The sequence below is a fragment of the Ascaphus truei genome, chromosome 6, assembly GCF_040206685.1.
Source record: "Ascaphus truei isolate aAscTru1 chromosome 6, aAscTru1.hap1, whole genome shotgun sequence".
In the NCBI taxonomy this organism is placed as follows: Eukaryota; Metazoa; Chordata; class Amphibia; order Anura; family Ascaphidae; genus Ascaphus; species Ascaphus truei.
Window position 1 is genome coordinate 119,764,152 of NC_134488.1, and position 18,759 is coordinate 119,782,910.

The 18,759-nt window shown below is 45.9% G+C and overlaps 1 protein-coding gene across 1 annotated transcript in view; it reads left to right on the top strand.

The window, feature by feature from the left end:
* The window catches only part of VWA5B1 (von Willebrand factor A domain containing 5B1), a 125,276-nt gene that overhangs the window by 57,812 nt on the left and 48,705 nt on the right, over nt 1-18,759 (top strand). Inside the window, exons 2-8 of the mRNA XM_075606050.1 lie at nt 6,106-6,269; nt 8,521-8,682; nt 10,258-10,477; nt 10,823-10,953; nt 11,757-11,888; nt 13,639-13,763; nt 16,242-16,418. Of these exons, the coding sequence (XP_075462165.1) occupies nt 6,131-6,269; nt 8,521-8,682; nt 10,258-10,477; nt 10,823-10,953; nt 11,757-11,888; nt 13,639-13,763; nt 16,242-16,418 (1,086 nt within the window). The 5' untranslated portion in view covers nt 6,106-6,130. The remainder of the gene's footprint in view (nt 1-6,105; nt 6,270-8,520; nt 8,683-10,257; nt 10,478-10,822; nt 10,954-11,756; nt 11,889-13,638; nt 13,764-16,241; nt 16,419-18,759) is intronic.

Sequence of the window (18,759 nt, forward strand, 5' to 3'; positions counted from 1 at the left end):
CGAATATTACGCAGTAGGGTTTGCCATAGATGTAAAACGTACATAAAACTAAACGAGAAGCTCAAATATACCATGCAGTTCTTTAATGTTATAGATTTAGTTTCCTAAAAAATCTCACCCCAGAGGTTACCAATAGATTCCAATAACCCAGAGGTTACCCCAGACATAACCAATATGAATACATCGTCTATGCATTTAGAGTTGATAATTTCTGAAGCATCTTCTAAGTCAATGCATGGGGAGAAGAGAGAAATACCAGTCTACCCCCAATAATGTGACTCCAGCAGAAAACATGCTGAAACCTTATAAATGGGGCACATTTCCATGCAGTGATGAGAACCAGTGATAATGGTGTATACTACTTTAAGTTCAGCTGTCTATTACTCACTAGGGAAATTACAAAGAGAAAATTGAAAATATAAACCCCACATATATGCGGGTTAGACGCGCAAGATGTTATCCTTTATAAAGAAATAAAATAAACGCTTCGCTGGTGTGGGGTGCCATCTTAAGCTATTATCATGCATTCAACACAAACATGATTAATGTAGCTTCAGGGCATTGTAGGGATATGAAAAACTTGCTTATTCGCTATAAATGGATGGCCAAGAAAATGAGACTCTTGACAAAGGGTTTTCCGTCTGCCCGAAACGTCGAGTCTCTCCTCTCAGGTGTCAGCCTATTGATTGGTTTGCTCATCAGGTAAGAAGATTTTATTGTTATTTTTTTTCCCCTTCATATTACCATTTTTCTAAATTCTTTGGTTATGGTGGCACATAGTTAGCGGAATCTGACATTTGCTTGTGGCCATCTTGCCGCGATCGCGTTGGTGCCAGCGTTTGGCCGCACAGGGACACTTCAACGGAGCTGCTCCGCCGCTGGGCACTCATTTAAGGGGTTTTACCGGTTATGGTAAGGTGTTACGGATAGGGTTACCCTCTAGTACGGAGGTAAAGGAGAATTTTAACAGGTAGCGTTAGGACCTGCAGAGGGACCATACCTTGGTGGGGCTGGAGGCCTATAACGCTTTGGCCAAAGAGTTGAACTAAATGACCCTTACATATGAGAAGACAGACAGATAAGTATTTAACTATGTATTTTGTTATATTGGATATGCTCCACATGTTCCGTCCGTATGCTTTCCAGTTCCTGTGAATGTGCGTGTTGGGGGGGAGCCCAATCCATGTGCGGCTTAGCACAAGCCTCCTTCATTTTTGAGAGTTCTTGAATCTAGTTTGAAGGAGGTGGATAGTGTGCAGGTAGTTTTTATTTTTGGAGTGGTTTTTGTGTTTGTTTTGGGAGGCATTCGATTCTAGAGCTTTAAATGACGGTACATCTCACTGTTAATAACATTGCGTCGCATTTGTTGTCATAAATAGATTCTGAGGTGAACTAAGGAGTCTCCATCTCGTTCAGCACTGCGCACGCTGTCAGCACTGCGCACGCGCCCCTGCCCCAAGATCACTTATTTTTTTTAAAGAATGAGGGGTCGGTTTTACAGTTAACATCAACCTTTTGTGTTATGATAGCGTGCGTATAAAAACGGTGTTTAAAGAACCTTTCTCCCTTGTTTTTTTGTACATATAGCAGAGTGGGTGCTCCAATGAATTCGGAATATATACAGTCATGTATCAATAATTGTAATAATTCAAACTCTGGAATATGACCCTAGTATGGAGTGGATAAAGTCCTGCATCTTGAGTGCATAACCAGTAAAGTGAATATAATATCTCCTGAAGCAAACAATCAAGGTGATGATAAATCAACCTGAAGTTAACTCATTGGAGAAAAACTGAATCAATACTGGAATAGAGACAAACTCTTCAGATAACCATATGTGGAATAAATCTTCCACACTCCTGAGCCTCCACGAGTCTGTGATGGCGCGTCCAGCCGCAGATGTAGAAATCCGGTAGCAAAAGAAGAAAAAAGCAACGCACTACCAGGGAGCCAGGTGGTTAAAAAAAGTATATAAATTTTATCCAAAAAATTAACATCACCCAAGGGGGTTATGCAACCTCCTACGCGTTTCGAACATAGTGTCCTTTAACAGTTTAAGGACATTAAGTCGGAAATGCGTTGGAGGTTGAACAACCCCCTTGGGTGATGTTCATTTTTTGGATAAAATGTATATGCCTTTTTAACCACCTGGCTCCCTGGCAGTGCGCTGCTTTTTTCTTCTTTTGGTCCCTTGTTTTTTTAGGCTTGGGCTTCCTTGCATTCAGCTATTGATAGCACTCCTATTTTCCAATGATATCTAATCAATACGATTGGTTTGTTTGATAATCTGGTGCAATCATTTTAGCCCAGAATTGCACCAATTTTAACTTGATTCATAGACCTCTTTGATACATAACCTCCATTAATTCCTTCATGTTTTTTCTTAATATATCTGGTGTACAGCAAATAAAAATACCACTTGTGGGTACATTTGCATGTCTTAGACAGGTCTGCAACCCTATTTTCCCCCCATTATCTCTTAGCATATAATGCTTCATCTGCAGCCAGGGGTTCTGGGTAATGACATGCAAATGAGCACAGTACAGCCTTTTGCTTCTTGTCCATTTTAACATGGATCCCTAGGAGCTTATGCCCGCAAATTCCCCCCCCCCCCCCTTAGCTGGAGTCTAATAACCCCCTCAAGTCTCTGACACCTGACTGTGATTGAAGAGGTTAAAAAAAGTATAGTGTGCTGTAATAAAAATGGCAGGGAATGTTAAGTATGTTAATCAATTTGGTACTTCAGGGGTTAAAATTGGTTAGAAATGATGTTAAAAATATAAGAAATTATGTATATGACAGGTCAAATCCCTTCCTGTGTCTGTGCTGATCTACAAAGAGGGCTTAATTGGGGGGTATCACTGATGGACCACTAAAAGTGAAATATTTGTAGTTTAGGATGCTGGGAACGATAGCCAGATCCTGGACTGTCAGCCTCAAAGAAAAAAATAACATTTTCGAGATACCTCCTGTGCATCATAGAGACAGGTGACAAACAGGTCACCACTTAGTTGGAGGGCTTTATTAAATACAGGCAGTCCTCGGTTATCCAATGGAATCCATTCTGGAAGTAGCGTTGGATAGTGAAACTGTTGTAAAGTGAGTCCCATGTTAATCAGTGCCGGTGAGCATTGGATAACGCATTCAGGCGGTGGATAACGCATTCTGGCATCGAAAAAACGGCCGGTAGGGTTGCATTTTAAAGCGTTGGATATGCCATTGGATATGCGTTGGATATGCCATTCATTGTTAAGTGAAACGTTGGATAGCGAGGACTACCTGTATAAGAAACGATGGGCCTGACAGCAATTCACACGAGTAACAAATGGATACCTGTCACCGTTGTGATTAGACAAATCAAATCATACCGCGCACTGCATGCGTAAGAGGTGCCAAAGACAGATAACTGTTTCTCCTGCGAAAATAGACGCTAGGCTGTCAAATGTTAGATGCAGGCGTGTATGTGAAGTATGGATAATCTCTTAGAAAAAGAGTGAATGCGCCGCACAGCACCAAAAAAGAAAGTGAAGGCTGATATGGGAAAAGTAAAAAAGCTTTATTTGCACAAGGTGCAAGCGAAACCTCTTGACGCGTTTCGGCCTGGGAGGCCTTTGTCAAAGTACACAGACATAACGGTGAAGATTGCATCTGTCTACCTATTAGAGAAATGAAGATATGAGGTTTTTCATATATTTAGGCAGGTTTTAAGATAGGTTGTTTTTTTTCTTCTAAGTCATAAAACTGTCAACCCAGTAGCTGATTTACAGCAGGGGTGGGCTTTTGTTGATTCAATGGGGAAGAAATAGTACAAAAGTCTTACAAAGGTAATATGAAAAATAGAATTCAACAGAGGTAATAAGTGATGCTTTTGACTCTGACTGAACTAGTTGCATGCTTCGTAGAGAGTAAAGTACATTTTCGGACACAATTTGCTACAACAGATTTTTGTGTGTTAAGTACATAGTTTTTTCTTTAATAAACTAGGACCTTTGACTCTGGCAGATATATATTGATTGTATATGCATATTTCTTGGGTGGCGTCAGCGGATAGATATGATTGCAATTTAGTAAGGGGTAAATATGAACAAATTGAAAGTACCTTGCCCAGGAAGAAGGTAAGTTGGCTAGAATAGCCGTGTGTATTAACCCTGGTTGCATATCTAAGTCACATGCCCACTTGTGTGCTGTTCATGACAGGTGGTATATGGGGACGGATTGAGGGGTGATATTGCTCGTTTGAGGGACCATGGCGGAAGGTGAAAAGTGAGTCAGCTAGGTAGCTGTGTATTAATCCTTGTCCCATATACAGGTTACATGCTCACAGGGGTGACGTATATGACATTTGCATTTAGATGCCCTTTGCAAGTGCTTAAAACACCCCCACTGGCCTCCTACGTGGCTGTATATACAACTGGGATATGTATGGGGATCTATGAGGAGGACCAAATAATCTCTAACCTCAGCTTTAATGTTTCTCTCTTATTTAATGTATCTATGTACTTAGATCTGATGTTTATATACTTCCTAGACAACCTCCAGTAAGCCTCCACTTCTGATCATTGATAGATTACCCCAAATGCACTACCAGAGACTAAGTTGATTTATCTGGGTAGTCTGGCTTGTATATTATCCTCTGTGCTAACCTCAGCTCCTCTCTCCCTACGGCTCCCTCCCCTTCTCTCTCTGTTATTCGCTTCCTCTTTCTCTGGATCCTTTGCAGCATCCTTAGCCTTGGATATGATCCGCTGCATTGTACACAGCAGCGGTGATATTATCTCAGTGAATGGAGCGTGGGGGAAGGGAGCACTGCTCTCTCTCTGCCTGGGCTTTTCCAGCCAGGTTCAGAATAGTGCTAACTTGTCAGTGTGTGTAATGCTTAAAACTGCAGACCAAGCAATATCTTACATGTGTGTTTATTTTAATAAATCAGTTCTGTACTATGAAAAACGACCTGCAGTACTAAAAAAAAAAAAAGTATTATAATGTAACAAGCATTTTTTGTTTCTATAGCAACCATTTACAAAGTCACTTCCTCTTCTGAAATAGGCTCTGACACACCCCTTTTTGAGCCCTGTCCTCTCTAGCAGCCGAGACTGCCTGGTCACATGATCTTCCCCACAGAACTTTGTATCTTGGGTCCTCTTCTGCTGTATTGACAGCCATTTAGTGAACCCCCGTGCCGAATCTTCGCTGATCGATCACAGGAAGATTGGATCGATCATCAATTTAGCTAATCACTTGTCAGTGTGTAGATTGTATTGATGCACATATTGAATGGGTTTTTTTTTTCTTTTAAAAGAAATAGCAGCTTGAACTGCTGCTTCAATGGAACTCTATATTCAATTTCTATATTCTATATTCTATATTCAAAGGAGAAGGAGTGGCTCAGTGAGTAACAACACTGACTGGCACTGACAGTTTGAAGCAGGGGAACCTGGTTCAATTCCCAGTGTCGGCTCCTTGTGACCTTGGGCAAGTCATCTTATCTCCCTGTGCCTCAGGTACCAAAAACATAGATTGTAAGCTCCACGGGGCTAGGACTGTGCCTGCAAAATGTCTCTGTAAAGCGCTGCGTACAACTAGCAGCGCTATACAAGAACATGCTATTATATTATTATTATTTACAACCCTGTACTGTACAGTACCTGCATGTAAATCACAGTACTGGAACTGTGTGTATTGTACAACTCCTGGACTACTGTGTGTGTAATATGCAAGCGTATTACTGTGTATAATGGAAAACAAGGAAACTAATGTATATATAATGCAGAACAGCAGCACTGTGTACAAATACACAACGCTGGGACTACAGTATATGTAACAGGCATCAGTGCTGTGTGTGATACTGAACACCAGGTCTTGTGTGTAATGCACAACACTGAGACAATGTGTAACACACGTGAAATGGGTGTAATGTACAAAGGTAGAATGGACAGCCTCAGCACTGCATGTCAAGGCCACAATTCCAGCACACTTGACTGATGCCCATTTGTGGCGTGCCACAATTCCTCACTGTGTGTAATCCACATTTCCAGCACTCTGTGTGTAACCCACAATTGCAGTGACCGCAGCTTTTATAACCCATGAACTGTGTGCTGTTTACAGGGCAGCGGTGCAGACAGGCAGCAGGATGCCTGGGCTCCTGAATCGTGTGACCGGTGCCCCTCTGCCCCTGACATCGGCCGAGATTAGCTCCTGTGTCAGTGGTTATGCTCTGGGAATGACTGCGTCCCTCACTTACAGCAACCCGGAGTCTCAAGCCATCGAAGGTAGCTAAAACTGCACCCGCTTACTGCAACTATCTCTACTACTCACTGCACCCATTCACTGCAACAATCCCTACATCTCACTGCAACTATCTCTACTACGCATTGCATCCATTCACTGCAACAATCCCTACTACTCACTGCACCCACTCACTGCAACTATCCCTACTACTCACTGCAACCAGTCATTGCAACTATCCCTACTACTCACTGCAACTATCCCTACTACTCACTGCACCCGGTCACTGCAACAATCCCTACTACTCACTGCAACTATCTCTACTACTCACTGCACTCCTTCACTGCAACTATCACTACTACTCATTGCAACTATCTCTACAACTTATTGCACCCAGTCACTGCAACAATCCCTACTACTCACTGCAACTATCTCTACTACTCACTGCACCCATTCCCTGCAACTATCCCTACAACCCACTGCAACTATCCCTACTACTCACTGCAACTATCCCTACTACTCACGGCACCCGCTCACTGCAACTATCTCTACTACTCACTGCACCCATTCACTGAAACTATCCCTACTACTCATTGCACCTATCTCTACTGCTCATTGCACCCAACCACTGGAACAATCCCTACTACTCACTGCAACTATCTCTACTACTCACAACACCTATTCACTGCAACCTTCCCTACTACTCACTGCAACTATTCACTGCAACTATCCCTACTACTCACTGCAACTATCTCTACTACTTACAGCACCCATTCACTGCAACTATCCCTACTACTCACTGCATCCGCTCACTGAAACTACCCCTACTACTCACTACACCCTCTCACCGAAACTATCCCTACTACTCACTGCACCCACTCACTGCAACTATCCCTACTACACACTGCACCTACTCACTGCAAATATCCCTAATACTTATTGCACCCAGTCACTGCAACTATCCCTACTACTCACTGCATCCACTCACTGCAACTATCCCTACTACTCACTGCACCCACTCATTGCAACTATCCCTACTACTCACTGGACCTACTCACTGCAACTACCCCTACTACTCACTGCAACTACCCCTACTACTCACTGCACCCTGTCACTGCAACTATCCCTACTACTCACTGCACCCGCTCACTGCAAGTCTGCAACTATATTAACTATTCACTGTATCCAGTAGATACTCACTGCACAACACCTACTGAACCTACTCACTTTGCCACAGAACAAAAATTGAAGCAAGTGCATTGATACTTTGGTGCAAAAGATTAACCTGCCTGTCATCAGACAGATTTACTCCAGAATTGCCTTAATACTGGTCTTCCCTAATATCTCACATACTACAGCTACTACTAACCTTCATTGTATCATTGATCACTTAATATTCTTCACTGCTAAACCAAACAGTTGCAGCTTTCTGTAACCTCCCCCCCCCCTGTTGAATATTCCCTGTTTCACCCACTATCTTACTACTGTACCCATCACTGCATTAGTCACTGCTGCTTTTATCATTACAACACTCCTCACTGGAAATCTTCACTGAATCACTCTCACTCAAACCTCTCACTCCTGCTTTCTATCTGATGCACCATCCATCTCAGGTGTCCCCAAGTTCAGTCCTCAACAGCAACCAGCGGGGTTTCAGAGTTTCTCTAATCACCTACCCCTGGTTATCACCCAACTTGCATAGGTACAGTATGTGCTGCCCTGAGATCATGGCCTGTGGTACTTACTGGTGGAGCCCTGCTTTGGCTCACCCCTTGTCACCGCTGCACCTCCTTCACCGCTTTGTAGCTTACTGATTCCTCATATATTACCACTTCCCCTTATTTTGCCTCTCATTGTTTAACCCTTGACTGCTTTTCTCCACTCGGCACTAACTCCTCCATTCATTCTTTATGCGCATACATTAAATAAAGGCTACTGCAACCTCTGAGCTAACATAACATATTTATGCTCATGAAGTTCTTTTACTGAAATTAAATGAGCCCTCATATTGTTTTTAATGAATATGAATGAGGGCTGATTATGAAGCCATTCAAATATACATATATATGAGCAAATCTGGCACTAAATATGAATTTCAATAGTTATCTATTAATAACATTTTCTTGGCTTGGGCAAGTTGATTATAACTAACACCGGGGTAACTGTGATACATTTGAATGGGGATCTCTTATTATATATTACTCTTCCCGGTATCTCTTTGCTCCCCTATATACAGCAGCCCCCTAAAGTTGCATAGTCTCAATATTGCCTGTGTGCCTTGTGCTGTCCCTACAGCTCTCTTTGTGTACCCACTAAATGAGCACACAGTGGTGGTCGGCTTCGAGGCTGTGATCTGCAGGCGCATCGTCACCGTCCAGATCAAGGACAAAGCCAAAATGGACGAGTCGTACTATGATTACTGCAGCATGTCCAGTGGGAGATTCCCTGAGGGCAACGGTGAGAGTGGCAGGCACTGGTGTTTACAGAAAGGCTCCACTGCAGTCCAGCAGTCATTTCTTGATACAGTGTTTTTCACCCATGGTTTCTAGGAGCCCTTGGGTTCCCCGGCATCCCTAGAGGGTTCTGTGCAATTTTCAGGTCATTTGAAAATTGTAACAAATACAGAAGAATTTACAATGCATCTGATCTCAGACGCGCTATTAGAGAGGGTTGGGGTTCCTTACAATGCATCTGATCTCAGACACGCTTTTAGAGGGAGTTGGGGTTCCTTACAATGCACCTGATCTCTGATGCGCTATTAGAGAGGGTTGGGGTTCCTTACAATGCATCTGATCTTACACACGCTATTAGAGAGTGTTGGGGTCCCTTACAATGCATCTGATCTCAGACGCGCTATTAGAGGGTTGAGGTTCCTTACAATGCATCTGATCTCACACACGCTATTAGAGAGGGTTGGGATTCCTTACAATGCATCTGATCTCAGACACGCTATTAGAGAGGGTTGGGGTTCCTTACAATGTATCTGATCTCAGACGCGCTATTAGAGAGGGTTGGGGTTCCTTACAATGCATCTGATCTCAGACGTGCTATTAGTGAGGGTTGGGGTTCTACAGAATTTCCCAATATAATTATAGGATTCCTCCTTAACGTAATATATATAAATATAATTATTGGGTTCCTTAACCAAAAAAAAGGTTAAAAACACTGTCTTAATAGAACCATTTAAGAACTTCAGAGTGGGTTTTCTACCCCCCAATATCTTGAAGACTGGAGTTGAAAACCCCGGGATTAAATGATTAATAAGCATTGCATTGTAAGGATAGGTTTTATGGCAGCCTGTAATGAAATTAAATGTGAATGTAAATGGGTTAGGTTGCATGTGAGATAGTTGTGTTTAGACATAAGCTGCGTGCCCATACAAATGAAGGTTATGGTGCATCGACGCTGAGAGCAGATAAGGCACACTTACTCGGTCCATCTAGTTTCTGTTTACAATAATAAAATGCTTGATCTCAGGCTTAATGCCCTTTAAATTTGCATTCCCGAGACCTCACATCGTGCTCCTGTAATGTGTGTGAGTTCCAGCAAGTGGGCAACACAAACGGTTTCTTTAAACAACTTATTAGTGCACTCAGCTTCCTTACACAGATTCAGTCACTCCTCAAGCACAATTAGCACCTATTTGCTTGTGTAAGAACGAGGGCATTTCTTTTATTATCTTATCTGCTAATTGTTGTTCTTCTCCAGTATGTTTTTAAACTAATTACTCTGCCACCGTTAGCCACAGAAAACAATGGAGAGGAAAAAGTCCAGATCAAAACTGAACCGTGTATACAACAAGTTTTACCACCAAATGCATTACGCTTAGATTGTTATAGCACTTCAGAGCAGATATGTTCACTAGTGAGACATCACAAGTTTAAATAAATCAGTGAATAGTGATATTGATCTGATATGTTTACAAACTGTGTCACCCACCCACTAAATGTACCCCTGCCCTTTGTTCCCTAGTTGCCCCTTTCCTGCACGTGGAACCTGTTTGTCAGAGTGGGCTGTATATTTCTCCTATAGGGCGGATACTTCTGGATGAAGACTTGGAGAGAATCATTTTTGTGGCCAACCTTGGTGCAGTCCCAGCTCAGGAGAGTGTGTCGGTGCTGATCAGCACTTCCTCTGAGCTCCCCACCCTCCCCAGCGGGGCAGTCAGGGTGCTGCTCCCACCCGTCTGTGTACCCAGAGTGTCTCACTGCACCCCAGATAGCAGCCTCTCCTCTGTGAACCCGCTGCGATTGTAAGGATACTCCGTGTGACACATAACATGCACACTTACATATAGACAATGTCACACACATAACAACATGTACACAATGTATACATTGTACACACAAGTGCATATTCATAATGAACACAGGATGTGTGCACAGGATATATAATCATTATCCGCACATACTGTTATTATTACAATACTACACACAATACAAACACACCGGATTTTTAATTATACAGTAATATACACACTGTGTATACACAGAATATCTCATCACGATCCACAGCACAAACACACTATGCTACAGTAGGTGTTGGGGGGATTTTTAGCAGCCATCCCACCAGAGTTTGCTCTTTGCTTTGTCCACAGGAAAGAGACTGGTCTGTCAGGTGGCAGCAAAAAGCTCTGCCTGGCCACCCTGCTGGAGACGGAGACTGTGAACGCTGTAGAGTACGAGCTCAGCTTCCACCTGGAGATCCGCGCCCCCTATCTCCTCGCAGGTCAGTGACAAGACTGCAGCACTGACAGAGTGAGGCTGCGTTTGTAGTACTGGCTACGGCGACTGCGATGTTGCGCAGCGCCGTAGCAAGTACAGGTTGTCTGTCGCGGGTGCCCATAGTGGGCGCGAAGGTGACCGCGGGACGTCCACCGTCGCGATCGCTGGAATTCAGAAGATTTTGATATTTCCAGCAATCAAGGGGTGGCGTCACACAGCACGTGAGCGGTTCAGCCAATGAGGCGAACCGCTCCCATGCCACGCCTCCGCCACGCCCCCCGGTCGCGATCTCTGGTCTCCTGCATCAGAGTGCAGGAACCGCTGTAGGACGGTGACGGCTGACGTCACGCAGTCGCGTCGCCGTCGCCCCTACTACAAACTTGGCCTAAGGCTGAGTTTATAGTACTGGCTGCAGCGACGGCTTGCAGCCGCAAAGCAACCCAATGTAGTTAGTAGCGACCGGCCATAGTGGGCGTGACGGCGACGTCACAGTTACCAAAATCGCTGGTAGATCTGAGAGGCCAAGGGAGACAAGACAGGAAGATGTATAAGATAAATAGCCCCTTGGAGATACACAGAGCTGAACAAGACAGAGCATGGTATGCTGGGGGACATGTAACATTGGCAGGTAGGCACTGCAGGGAAACATGGGACACTGACAATGTCACTGTGCTCTGGGAGATGTACATCTGCAGTGCTGAGGGGACACTGCGGGGAGAATGATAAATTAATAGTGAGAGTGCAGTGAGCGAGAGGCAGACTGCACTGCATGGTTAGACAGGCTGAAACAGAGTCTCTTTGTTTCAGGTGTAGAAAGTCCCACCCACGAGATCCGAGCCGACGCTGACCCCTCCGCTCCTTCTGCCAAGAGCATCATGATCACATTAGCAAACAAGCACACGTATGACCGACCTGTGGAGATCCTGATCCATCCCAGTGGTACACTGAATATCTGAGCCCTGCTGATTAAGGAGGGGGGCACCCAGCAGGGAGAAAGCAAACAGTCACTATTAGTCCTGTGTTAAGACTGATATGCAGGGCCCTGGGAAGTCTGTTATATGCATTGATGTGACTAGGGATTGAGGGTACCTACAGTATTATATTGGCATTAGGATTTAGAGCTGGTAATTGTATTGGTACGTGTGTGGCTGTTAATGAGAATCATAGCATGCAGCATTAGTGTATTGAGTCTAAGGGACCTATTCTAGTAACTCCAAAGTTAGTCAATCTGTGTCTAAAGAGCCCTTTCTGATGGGATTGGCATGCTTAGCCTTCACGGGAGACCAGGACTAATACCAGGGATCAATATCGACCAGACAGAAACACAAGAATTTATCAAATTAATTTATTGGAAAACATATCCACAACTATACAAATTAACAGACAACACATACTTAACCGGGGTAAACTGGGGATATCCTATAGTCCTATGCGCAGGGACCTCCCTAGAGAGATTTTCCCTGATCTTTTCCCACAGGATGTCTTCCGGACTGACCCAGCCTGGCCCCAGCACTGGAATCCTTTTAGCCCAAAACTCCTGTCCTGAGACGGAATCTCTGAGTCTCATCTGATCTGCAGCTCTGAACTGCTAGGGGTCTCCCTCCCTACATGTTTATACCCCTAGCCCACCATATTGCAACATTCAGGGCCAGGTGTTGCCTACATGCCCAGGCCCTCATGGGTGGGTACAACTGCAACATTACATTAGCAACATAAACTGTTACAGGGAAAGGTGCAGACAGCATCTGCAACATTTCTCCTGCAAACACGTTAACCCCTGGTCCCTGAACTGCTGGAACCAGGCTTACAATACAGATATACATACATATATAACCTAATATAGTACAACTGTGTTATTGACAGGGAGGGGTAATACAGGGCTTAACCTTTATTAACATCAGACATATTTACCCTTACGTCACAATGCTATTCTGTAAGCCCTTCTCACATGTCCAAACCACGCGGAAAAGGCTTTTTTAGAATTGGTTTTGCGAGTTCCACCCAGAGTCTGAAATAGGGGTTTTGCGGAGAGAGAGCAACACCCATATCTCAGCAAAGCCCATAAATCAGACCGGGGATGGAGTTAGCACCACCTCGGGTCATTCCCTTTCCAAATCCAGTACAATCCGGGCTGTTTGACTCTTAAACCATGCTGTTTGTCACTTTTTATAGACACGGTTTAGAAGAAGCCATTTGCGATAGAGAATAGGGTTTTCTCCCAGGTTTCATTCCGCTTCTTGTGAACATGCCAAACTGTGCGGCTTGGCAATGACGACTTCAGAGCTACAAGAATAGACCCCTACGACTGGTACTGCTTTGGGGATACAGTACATGGCTGTCATATGAGGATTTGTATTGCCTTTCTTCTGTAGGGCTTTAATTTAGGTGTTTTGATTGACTGAGAAACTAGGATTTGATTTGGCTATTATAAGGGTAAGTGTCTAGTAGGTAATATCACGGATAAAGTCATTGCTGTTGTTTTTAATGCAGGTTTTATACAGTTTGATATAGAGAGTACACATGGCTGTTAGGTTTGGAGGCCATACCAGTGTGGGTTGGATACACGTTGGTTGTTGTATTGCTTAGAGTAGGTTTTGTGCCTAGTGAACTCTGCTTTAGATGTTTGACGATGTATCCCCTTTGTCTTGATCACTCAAACAACCCTCTGACTCTTTCCTGTGCCCTCCAGAGCCACATCTTCCGCACATCCTGATGGAGGAAGGAGATATGACTCCGTATGAGTATGAGCAGTTTCTAAGGGGGAAGAGCGACTTCATCAGGGGCACTAAAAAAGACCCGAGTGCAGAGAAAAAGGTTTGAAGATTAATAGCATCCAGAGAACAAAGACTGTGGGGATATTGTGTACGATATTCCATTCCCAGTAGCAAAGGAAGTGCTTCCAGTACCAAGATACAAAAACAAGAGGGGATAGGGAGTGATCAACTTAAATCTTGCTAATTAACTTAAATGGTCATACGATAATTATGAGTGGGTGCAAACTGTGAACTGAAAGTGAATCAGTAAAAAAGGGGGACACAAAATAATTGTGTTCCAAGGAAAATTCACTTAAATGCACACCTCTCTATTGGATAAAATGTAACCTTTATTGCTATTGACTTAAAACATATATTATCGAGTGTTCGTGTAAGTGTATTAAAAATATATTAAACAAAATTAAATAGAGCAGTGTCAATCCCTGAGATATATATTGCCACTCATATGCTACATTAGCAATGAGATGGTAGGGATAGAAACTGCAGATCAGCGAGGTGGAAATAGCCACCAGTATCAGCAGTTAAACACAGTTTGATGAGGGAGACCCAAATTGATCAAATGACAACTCTCAAAGTGCATACTATGAACACATAATAATGTTCAATACAGTATTAATAAGGCACAATGCTAAGATGTTGCATTGGCCACACCACGCTGTGTGTGAATGGTTGATATATAAATATATACTTGTAATAAAGTACCACAGCATACAATGCAGCAAAGATCCACAGCGATGGACCCCCACTGGTAGGGTGTAGAGCACTGTGATGATTTGATAGGCAAGTAGCATAGATGTTATATGGATAGAACTAGATGCATCACCACAGGATTAAATACTGAACATAGATGCCCATACTCAAACCTCACTGTTAATACATATCTAAACTGTGTAACTGGTAGCACTGATCTTACACTAAAACTGAAACAGCTCCATAACGGAGACTGATACCATTAACACTCGATAATATATGTTTTAAGTCAATAGCAATAAAGGTTAAATTTTATCCAATAGAGAGGTGAGCATTTAAGTGAATTTTCCTTGGTACACAATTATTTTGTGTCCCCCTTTTTTACAGTACCAAGATAGCATCAGACAATTACTGACTATACTATAGTCTTCTGGACAATACACTATATGCAAGAGGTAGAAAATGTACTGCAAAACTAATCAGGGGCATAGAAAACAATTTTCTAAGGGGATAGAGGTAGTGACTATGAATTCAATAAGGTCATTATAAATTAAATCGGTTGGGTTTCTTGATAGAAAATGGTACGCAACAATATGCACTTATAGGATGTAGTAGGTTTTTGCCTCTACCTATAAATGTGTTAAATATAATTAGGATAAAAAGATACATTGCTACAGCTTTATTTTGCTAAAAGGTTCTGTCTGATTATTCATACCTGTATACTGTCTCACCTTATTTCTTCCTCACTCCACATTCTGCCCCATCTAATTTATCACCTAGCATGTCCTTCACCCTAGTGCATCTACTCACAGTAGACATAGGATCAAGTGTTTCAGGGTCTGGAGGTTTAAGAGTTGTGTACTCCACCTTAGAATTATTAGTACACATTATCATCTATTCACCAGGGTCTGAAGTTGAAATGAGCTATTCTTAAATTGACGGTATTTATGAATAATACTACAGAGAGATTCTGAAAAAAAATCTGGAATCCCTGGTTAAATGCTTTCCCAGAAGATATAGCATTATTACAAGATTTACACATTTAATCTACTCGGAAGATACTAAAACTAATAATTAAAAATGTGTGCGAGCAATGGATAAATTGTTCGAAAGTTATAAACTAAACTACACCAAAAAAAAACAAAGAATCAGGAAAAATATTATGGTTAATACCACGGGTACCTCTTGCTCATCCCCAACCCCCCCCCCCCCCAAACCTCTCCCTAATCCCCGCCACATATTCCTGTTTTTTTTTCTTCTTTCTTTTTATATTGTAAGTGTTGTCAATATTTTCTGTTAAGCATATTATTATTTGTTTTTGTTGTTTTGATTATGGTGGCGGTGTTTCTTTTTTTGTAACTAGTCCCCTCCCCACCCCCTATCCTTTCCCCTTCTTACTTCTGTACCCACGCCCTATTTCATGTTATTCAAAAACAAATTGATGGAAACAATAAAATAAATGAGCTATTCTTATGCTGCACTAAACCCCAGTCATATTAAACTGAAAGGTCACTGGACTTCTCTGGTACTACCCGAAACCTTGTGGTAACACAACACTTTGTGCAACTCCCTAAGTGCTAGAGAGACTTCATCCCACTAACTCCCAGAAACTGTATGTCCTATTAGGATTATTCCTTAATCAGTTGAAGGGGGGGGGGGGGAACAAACTCCTTAAAAGTTCTCCCCTTTACAAAAATTGCCTATATTTAGTAGGTGTAATGTACTTTATAGCCCATTCCAGTTTATTTAGCACTGCTTAGTAAATATGGCCGTTGGGTCTTATGGCTCCAATGGGTTCAGACAACATCTTGTCAATTTGTTATTTTAGACAGAAATAATCCGCAAGCGTCTCATCAAGGACATCTGTCATAACCCTGTGGTGATGCTGAACTTCTGCCCAGACCTGCGGTCAGCTCAGACCGACCTCAGCAAGATGCAGGGGGAGTTCATCTTTCTACTGGACCGCAGCGGCAGCATGAGCGGAGTGAACATCACCAGAGTCCGGGTAATGGCAGGGATCCCTTCTGTAGAGGTTGGGGAGAGCAGGAGGACGATGGGACGCATAGATAGGATTCCAGGGCTACAATCACCCTAAAACTATTTGTGTTCTTAAAATTACAATATAAAAGATCTTCATTTCATGTTACTTCCTCTCAAGTCTCTGATTGTTTATTAAATGAGACACACATTTGGTTATCATCAGGTAGCATCTCTCTCAGGACCATATTCGTCTAAACTCCCATTCAAATGAATGGAAGATGCGCTAAAGCTTAATACCCTTTAGTGAATATGGGGTCCTTAAAGGATATATATGTCATTGGGACCATGGAGTTGTGTAACCTGGTCACAGAATCTAAATTCTAAAGAAAAAGGTGCCAAGTAACTGTGTGTCTGTAATCTAGTGGAGACTTGTATATATATTTTAGTTTACTTTTATTGTGATTACTAGCTGGTATACCCGGCGTTGCCCGGGCGTGGAAGGGCAGGGGGTATGGAGTGGAAGGGCGGGGGGGGCTTGGAAGGGCGGGGGGAGGGGCGTGGAAGGACGGGGGGCAAAGGGCAGGTAGGGGCAGGGGGCAAAGGGCAGGGAGGGGCGGGGGGGCAAAGGGCAGGGAGGGGCGGGGGGGCAAAGGGCAGGAGGGGCGGGGGGGCAAAGGGCAGGGAGGGGCGGGGGGGCAAAGGGCAGGGAGGGGCGGGGGGGCAAAAGGCAGGGAGGGGCGGGGGGGGCAAAGGGCAGGGAGGGGCGGGGGGGCAAAGGGTAGGGAGGGGTGGGGGGGACAAAGGGCAGGGAGGGGCGGGGGGGGGCAAAGGGCAGGGAGGGGCGGGTGGATGGGGGGCAAAGGGCAGGGAGGGGCAGGTGGGGGGGCAAAGGGCAGGGAGGGGCAGGTGGGGGGGCAAAGGGCAGGGAGGGGCGGGTGGATGGGGGGCAAAGGGCAGGGAGGGGCAGGTGGGGGGGCAAAGGGCAGGGAGGGGCAGGTGGGGGGGCAAAGGGCAGGGAGGGGCGGGTGGATGGGGGGCAAAGGGCAGGGAGGGGCAGGTGGGGGGGCAAAGGGCAGGGAGGGGTTGGTGGGGGGGGGCAAAGGGCAGGGAGGGGCGGGTGGGCAGGGGGCAAAGGGCAGGGGGAGGGAGGGCAGGGGGCAAAGGGCAGGGGGAGGGAGGGCAGGGGGCAAGGGCAGGGGGAGGGCAGGGGGGAGGGAGGGCAAGGGCAGGGGGTAAGGGCATTGGGAGGGAGGGCAGGGGGCAAAGGGCATTGGGAGGGAGGGCAGGGGGCAAAGGGCATTGGGAGGGAGGGCAGGGGGCAAAGGGCAGGGGGCAAAGGGCAGGGGGGGCAAAGGGCAGGGGGAGGGAGGGCAGGGGGGGCAAAGGGCAGGGGGAGGGAGGGCAGGGGGGGCAAAGGACAGGGGGAGGGAGGGCAGGGGGGAAAAATGGCAGAGGGAGGGAGGGCAGGGGGGGGGCAAAGGGCAGGGGGGCAGGGAGGGTAGGGGGGGGCAAAGGGCAAGGTGAGTCAGGGACGCGTTAAATAACCCATTCCCCTGCGTGTACTCACCTTGCACACGGCCGCGCTCCTCTTCCTCTGGGTCCCGGCCGCCCTCCTCCTCCACCTCGGGCTCCTCCGCGGCGAGGCTGAGACGCTCCGGTGAGGAGGTGCTGGGCCTCTCGCGGGAGAGGCGGAGACAGCCGGAGGAGAGGCGGAAACAGCCGGAGGAGAGGCGGAGACAGCCGGAGGTGCGCCCGCGGGGACGGGTAGCGGCCTGTGTGAGGGGAGAGCCGCGTGCTCTGTGTGGGGGGGGGGGGTGAGGGAGAGCGCCGGGTGAGGGGAGAGCCGCGTGCTCTGTGTGTGGGGGTGGAGGGGGTGAGGGAGAGCGCCGGGTGAGGGGAGAGCCGCGTGCTCTGTGTGGGGGGGGGGGGGGAGGGGGTGAGGGAGAGCGCTGGGTGAGGGGAGAGCCACGTGCTCTGTGTGTGGGGGTGGGGGGTGAGGGAGAGCGCCGGGTGAGGGAGAGCCGCATGCTCTGTGTGTGGGGGGGGAGGGGGTGAGGGAGAGCGCCGGGTGAGGGGAGAGCCGCATGCTCTGTGTGTGTGGGGGGTGGGGGGGTGAGGGAGAGCGCCGGGTGAGGGGAGCGCCGCGTGCTCTGTGTGTGTGGGGGGGGGGTGAGGGAGAGCGCGTGCTCTGTGTGTGTGTGTGGGGGGGGGGGGGGGTGAGGGAGAGCGCCGGGTGAGGGGAGAGCCGCTTGCTCTGTGTGTGTGGGGGGGGGGGGGGGGTGAGGGAGAGCCGCGTACTCTGTGTGTGTGTGTGGGGGGGGGGGGGGGGTGAGGGAGAGCGCCGGGTGAGGGGAGAGCCGCGTGCT